The sequence below is a fragment of the Myotis lucifugus genome, unplaced genomic scaffold, assembly GCF_000147115.1.
Source record: "Myotis lucifugus unplaced genomic scaffold, Myoluc2.0 scaffold_164, whole genome shotgun sequence".
Classification (NCBI taxonomy): domain Eukaryota; kingdom Metazoa; phylum Chordata; class Mammalia; order Chiroptera; family Vespertilionidae; genus Myotis; species Myotis lucifugus.
The window spans coordinates 2,903,267-2,910,688 of record NW_005871212.1 but is presented as its reverse complement, the minus strand read 5'-3'; the positions used below and the strand labels follow the sequence as shown (position 1 = coordinate 2,910,688).

The window sequence follows — 7,422 nt, the reverse complement described above, 5'->3', positions numbered from 1 at the left end:
CGCTCCCCACTGGGGATGTGCCCGCAACGAAGGCATATGCCCTTGACCGGAATCGAACCCCGGGACCCCTCAGTCACAGGCCGACGCTCTATCCACTGAGCCAAACCAGTTAGGGCTTTAGTTTCTTTTAATTGGAGTATTTAGATCATTTCTTTTTAATGTCATTAACAACAAGGTTAGATTCAATTCTACTGTCTTTCTGTTAGTTTTTTTCTGTCCCATCTAGTCCTTGCACTGTTTTTTTCCCCTGGCTTCTTTGGGATTATTTGAGCATTTTTTAGGACTGTTTTATCTCCATTATTGACTTATCCTATCTAATAAAAGACAAAAAGGGTAATTAACCATACCTCCGCTACGCTTCCCATTGGCTCATCAGGGCAATATGCAAATTAACTGCCAACAAAGATGGCGGCCGGCAGCCACGCAGCTGAAGCAAGCAGGAGGCTTGCTTGCTCCAGTGATGGAGGAAGCCAAGGTTCCCTGCCTGCCATGGCCCGGCTCTGAGCCCGAAAGCAACAATGTTTCAATTATAGAAGCTAAACAAACCCCAGATACCTGCTTTCAGCGGCTGCGGCCTCAGAGCTGGGAGTGCCAGTGACGGCAACAATGTTTCAATTATAGAAGGTAAATAAATCTCAGAATAAAAAAAAAGAAAAAAAGGAGAGGCTGGGAGCTTCAGTCGCTGGCCAGCCTGAAACGGCCCTCAGCCCCTCACCCAGACTGGCCAGGCACCCCAGTGGGGACCCCTACCCTAAAGGGGGTGTGGCCAGCCTGAAAACAGCCATCAGCCCCTCATCCAGGCTGGCCAGGCACCCCAGCGGGGACCCCCACACTGAAGGGGGTGTGACCAGCTGCAAACAGCCATCAGCCCCTCACTCAGGCTGGCCAGGCACCCCAGCGGGACCCCCACCCTGATCCGGGACATCCTTCAGGGCAAACCAGCTGGCCCCCACCCATGCATCAGGCCTCTATCCTATATAGTAAAAGGGTAATATGCAAACTGACCCTAACAGCAGAAAGACTGGGAATGACTGGTCACTATGACACACACTGACCACCAGGGGGTAGACGCTCAATGCAGGAGCTGCTCTCTGGTGGTCAGTGCGCTCCCACATGGGGGAGCTCTGCTCAGCCACAAGCCAGGCTGATGGCTGCCAGTACAGCGGTAGTGGTGGGAGCCTCTCCTGCCTCCTCAGCAGCGCTAAGGATGTCCGACTGAAGCTTAGGCCTGCTCCCCGCTGGCAAGTGGACATCCCCCGAGAGCTCCCGGGCTGCCAGAGGGATGTCTGATTGCCATCTTAGGCCCAATCCCCCGGGGAGCAGGCCTAAGCCAGCAGGTGGTCATCCCCCGAGGGGGTCCCAGACTGTGAGAGGGCACAGGCCGGGCTGAGAGACCCCCCACCCCCGAGTGCACAAATTTTTGTGCACCGGGCCTCTAGTTAACTGTATCTCTTTGTGGTTGCTCTAGGGCAGTGGTCGGCAAACTCATTAGTCAACAGAGCCAAATATCAGCAGTACAACGATTGAAATTTCCTTTGAGAGCCAAATTTTTTAAACTTAAACTATATAGGTAGGTACATTGTTATTAACTTAATTAGGGTACTCCTAAGGCTTAGGAAGAGCCACACTCAAGGGGCCAAAGAGCCGAATGTGGCTCGCAAGCCGCAGTTTGCCGACCACTGCTCTAGGGTTTGCAATAGCATAAACTCTGTATGGGAAGAGATCAACCAATGAACTTGTATGCACATGTGTATAACCGGATGACACAGACAATGGGGTAGTGAGAGTTAGGGGTGGAGGGGAGGACAGGAGCGGACAGGAATGGGGGAAAAAGGAAGACCTCTGTAACACTTTCAACAATAAAGGTTAAAAACCAACTCTATAATATACTGATTATTTTTGCTTTAAACTGTAAAAATGAGGAAAAGTATTCTATTTTTATCTGCATATATACCATTCTTAGCACCCTTTATTCCTTTGTGTAGAATTTTTTTTTAGGAGACAAGCAATGAAGTTTTAAATTTTCCAATTACAGTTTATAGTCAATATTATCCTTTGTGTAGAGTTGGATATCCATTTGGTGTCCTTCTGCCTAAAGAACTTCCTCTAATATGTCTTGTATTTCAGATCTTCTGACAATCCTCTAAATTTTATCTGAAACATACTTTATTTTTTTATTTATTTACGTATTTTTAAAAATATATTTTATTGATTTTTTACAGAGAGGAAGGGAGAGAGATAGTCAGAAACATCGATGAGAGAGAAACATCGATCAGCTGCCTCCTACACACCTTCTACTGGAGATGTGCCCGCAACCAAGGTACATGCCCTTGACCGGAATCGAACCTGGGACCTTTCAGTCTGCAGGCCAACGCTCTATCCGCTGAGCCAAACTGGTTACGGCTGCCTTTGTTTTTTTTGAAAGCTATTTTGGCTATGTGAAGAATTCTAGGTTAACAGGTTTTGTTTTGTTTTCTGTCAGTGCTTAAAGATGTTGCATTGTATTTTCTGGTTAGCATAATTTTCTGATGAGAAGTCTGTTTTTAACTCTTATCTCTGTTCCTCTTTACATAGTTGTGTGTGTGTGTGTGTGTGTCTACTTTAAATATTTTCTCTTAATCATTGGTGTTCATCAATTTGATTATGATGTACATGGTTTTCTTGTTCTGAATTTTATATTTCTTCAAATATTTTTTACCTTCTGCTATTTTCTGGAACTCTAGTTACATGTATGTTGGACTACTTGATAATGTCTCATAGGTCACTCAGAACTTGTTCATGTTTTTCAACCTTTTTTTCCTCTTCTTGCTTTATTTCGAAGAGATTCTATTGCTGTTTTTAAGTTCTCTCTCTGTTTTCTTATGTAGTGCCTATTCTGTAAATACCATCCAGTGTGTTTTTCATTTCAGATATTTTTCATCTCCAGAAGTTCTATATAGTTTCTTTAAAATATTTTCTATTTCTCTCTCATGTTCATATTTCCCTTTCCATCTCATATTTGTACAATGGTTTTAAGGTCCTTTTCTGCTAATTTCATTATCTCTGTAATATTTGGGGTCTATTTCTGTTGACAGATTTTTCCTCTAGTTATGGGTGGGTCTTGCAATTTTTGATTGGATCTTGGATATAGTGATTTTGAGTACCGGATTTTGTCATATTCCTTTAAGGATTGTTCAGGTTTTTTTTGGCAGGAAGTTAAGCTCTTGCAAAGTAACTTGATTCTTTTGAAATTTGTTAATTTAAGTGGTCTTAGGGTAGGTCTGTGGTAGTCTGATCTAGGGCTAATAGCTGCACTTGTAATGTGTCCCCTTTTGGGGTCTGCTGAATACCCGTATATTCAGTGAGATCTCTCCACAGGGGTTGGAGGGAATTTGAAATACTTCTGGCCCAAGGTGAGCCCTGGAACTGTTAGTCTTAAAGCTCTCAGGTAATTGTCCTTTTCTTAGGAATAGTTTTCCAGTGTCATGTGGTTTCACTTTATGCATATGTAGATTACTGTTTAGTGAAGACTCAAGAGCTCCCTGTACATATTTCTGGAGGTCTGCATTGTAAATCCCTCCTCTCAAGTACATTGCCTTCCAGATTCTCCCCTGTATTTGTCTTCCCAAACTCTGGTCTTTGTCTCTTCAGGTCAGTGAGAATCCTACACTCTGATTAGCCTCTCCCTCCTTGTGCTGTAGTCTGGGGAGTACCTTTAGGAAGGAAGCCTTGGGCACTCTTGGAACTTTACTGAGTTCACCTAATTTGTTTTTCTTTCCTCACTTACAATTCTGCATTCTTCAGTGTTCAAAACCGTGATTTTATAGATTTTTTCCACTAACCTATTTTTTACATTATGTTGGGGGAAGGTAATATAGCACTTGTGGCTGGAAGAGGAGGTTCCAATAAATAATTCTTAACCTGGTCTAGTCTAGTGGTTCTCAATAGGGGATTTGCCCTCCCCACACCCAGGTACATTTGTCAATGTCTGGAAACATTTTGGGTTGTCACAACTCAGGGACTTCTGCTGGCTTCTACTGGGTAGAGCCTAGGTATGCTATTCAACATCCTTTCGTGCACAGGACAGCTTCCCACAACAAAGAATTATCTGGTCTAAAGTGTCAATAGTGCCCTAACCGGTTTGGCTCAGTGGATAGAGCATCGGCCTGCGGACTGAAGGGTCCCAGGTTCGATTCCGGGCAAGGGCATAAACCTTGGGTGCGGGCACATCCCCAGTATGGGGTGTGCAGGAGGCAGCTGATCGATGTTTCAAACTCTCTATCCCTCTCTCTTCCTCTCTGTAAAAAATCAATAAAATATATTTTTAAAAAATAATAAAGTGTCAATAGTGCTGAGGTTTCAAAACCTAGTGGAAACACAGGTTTTGAGCAGTGCTTTACTAGTAGCAAGTAACCAATAAATGGTAAGTTCTTTTAACCTATGGTTTGAACTAACCTGAACAGGTTGGATTAAGTGGGTTGATGCTTATTGGTTAACCCTTCATCTTGATTATTGTCACTGAACTCACATAGAACTGACAAAGCAGAATGCTTTGTAAATAACTTAAAGATTGGGTGGTCCTTTGAGGTCCAAACTTGGTTTACAAAATGTAGCCAACTTCAGAATAATCTGGGGTGCTTGCTAAACAAAGATTTCTGGGCCCTACAGACTGAAGTTTTAACAAGTTTCTTAGGGGATGTTTAAGCACGTACAAGCTTGTGAACCTTTGGCCTATGGTTATCCAAGGCAGAAATCAATTTTGACTCCCTGGGTTTGGGCGTGGGAATCAGTTTTCCCCAGTGTAAGTGGATATTTTGTAAACCAGTTAAAGACCTTTTGGGTTTATTCCATATTCATTGAATCAGCAGCTCTTTTTATCCAAATGTGTATGGAAGGAAGGCTTGGGAAGGAGGGTAAATCACAGCACTGAGACCACATAAGTTAAATGGGCAAACTGGCTGGTTGATGACCTGCTATTATTACATTCCTGGGACTGTAGACTGAGTTACACTCTTGACCTTCCTTAAAGCTCCTACTGCTCCTTACCTCTTACCCCCATTATGACATGTGGTACATATCATGTTCCATTTTGGTTTCTGGAGACCCCACAGGGCCTGAGAGAGCTTTGTCTTGTCACTACCACACCCTCAGGGCCTAGCCAAAGCACCTATTTACGGGAGAAACAAATGGGCACTAAACTCTCAATCTGCTGCCCTGGGTTTACACTTCACAGTCTTCTCTGACCGGAACTGCTTTGCCTTCTCAGTATCACCTGCCCTTTATGCTGAATGACTCTCAACCCTTGGTGATCTATCCTGGTTTATTTACTAGTTCTCAGGGTCAGTATTCCAACAGTCAACATCTTAAGGGGATCAACACAGCTTTCTTCATCAAACCTTTTCATATTGTCTCATAGTAATCTAGCAAGGCACATTAACGAATTAACTTTATATCTCCAACTAGACATTAGGTACTGATCTAACAATCTCAAATCTTGTATTGTTTATGGAGTGAACCTTAGGAAACCATACCTTTGTCTTCCACAGTGGTCATCTCCGTTAGAGGCAACTGAAAGTTTCATATCAAAAGAAATTTGGATGGCACCCCCACAGTTCTATGAAATAAGAAGACTTGAAAACTTTGCCTCTCTCTCTGACTTGCACAAGTTTTGTTTGGATCATGTATTAGAAGGGGTGGAAAGATGGATGCCGATCTTATTATTAACTGCTGATGGGCAGATCTCACTTTTACCAGGTAAAATCAGTGAAGCTTCAATGCTTTTGTTAGTATTCATATTTAATTCACTGGGCTATGTGGTTGTATTGCCCAACTGAGAGGACACGATTTACAGTCTGTTTTGTACACTACAGAAGTATTAATGAAATAAGATCAAAGTCTATAAAATATCCATAGTATTTATTATAATCCGAAGTTCGGAATAAGTTACTTTATATATACATACACTTTTATGTAACTACTGGAGGCCCTATGCTCGAAATTTGTGCAAGAGTAGGCCTTCCTTTCCCCGGTTGCCGGCACCGGCTTCCCTCTGGCATCCGGGACCTGGGCTTCTCTCCGGCCGCCAGTAGGCACCCGGGACCTGGGGTCCCCTCACAGGCCCGGCTTCATTTGGAAGGTCGTCTGGAAGGACATCTGGTTTAATTAGCATATTATGCTTTTTTTTATTATAGGTATTTCCTAGACATTGACAAAGTTCTTTCATATTATTTCACTTTTTTACATTTTAATTTTGAATTATGAGAACTTGTAAATTGTCATCTTATTTGAATTGGGGAGTTTGTTGGTGGTCAGTTGTTGGGTATGTATAAGATGGAGGTTTTGTGACAGTTTAGCATGGAGCTTTGTGACCTGCCTTATTTATGGCTATCTGTCTCAGTTCTCACAATAGTGATAATATTTGTTACTCATTCTATAGTGGGAGAATTGAGCAATGTTGATGTATAAATGATAATTTCTCTAATCTTAAAATTATTAGAGCATTCACATTGAGACACAAAAATATGTATGGACAAAGCCAATATTAATATTGACTAAGGAATTGAGATACGCTGATAAAATTAGGGTTATTTAACAACTATCTTAGTTCTAAGCACATGAAATAGATTAAAAAACTGATTTATATGTCACTAATATATTGGAATGTTTATAAAATAACACTGTGAATTAAAATATTTTTCAGGAGATGAGCTGTACTTAGAAGATTCAAACTTCTTAGAAAATCTTTTGTCCACTGAAAAAAAGACTGAAGAAATCATGAAGGAAGGCAAGAAATTTCACCGATTAGTGATATACAGTCGCCATGTTTATAGTATCCATGTGACTGTTCAGTCAAAGTATAAACATGTTTATCCTAAGACCTATGTAATAAGTAAGAGCCATTTGTAGTGCATTGTTTAAAGCTGGCCTACTTGAAGTTGTCCTAATAAATAATGAGGGATAAATAGACTTGCTTGGAACTTGAAGGAACTTTGTGCCTATAAAAGTTTTAGTACAGTGTTTTATATTTCAAGTGTATTATGGAGCTCTCTTGCTTATTTTGTCTAAACCTTACAGTGTCACGCAAGTACAAAGTATTAGTGATCTTTTTACTAAAATGAGAAAAAAAATTTCACAAGGGTTTCCACTTCTGTATTGTTTTATTATCAAAAGTTTAAATAAAATGTTCTACTGCCATTTTTTTTAAATGTCCAGTGTATTAGCACTTTCTTTGATGTGCTTAGGAGATTGATCCATGAATTCCTTAGACAGTCTACTAGAATTTAAGGGTGTCTGATTACATGATGAACAATAGACTTAGACAACCTTTTAGTGAAAATATTATTTTTAAAAAATATATTTTTATTGATTTCAGAGAGGAAGGGAGAGGAAGAGAGAGAGAGAAACACCAATGATGAGAGAGAATCGTTGATTGCCAGCCTCCTG

General features: G+C 41.2%; 1 protein-coding gene across 1 annotated transcript in view; it reads left to right on the top strand.

Annotated features, from left to right (window-relative positions):
* Positions 1–7,184, top strand: part of NUDT19 (nudix hydrolase 19) — a 9,503-nt gene extending 2,319 nt beyond the window's left edge. The window contains 2 exon segments of the mRNA XM_023759868.1: positions 5,526–5,733; positions 6,680–7,184. Coding sequence (XP_023615636.1) covers positions 5,526–5,733; positions 6,680–6,885 — 414 coding nt within the window. The 3' untranslated portion in view covers positions 6,886–7,184.
* The last annotated feature ends 238 nt before the right edge of the window (positions 7,185–7,422 follow it).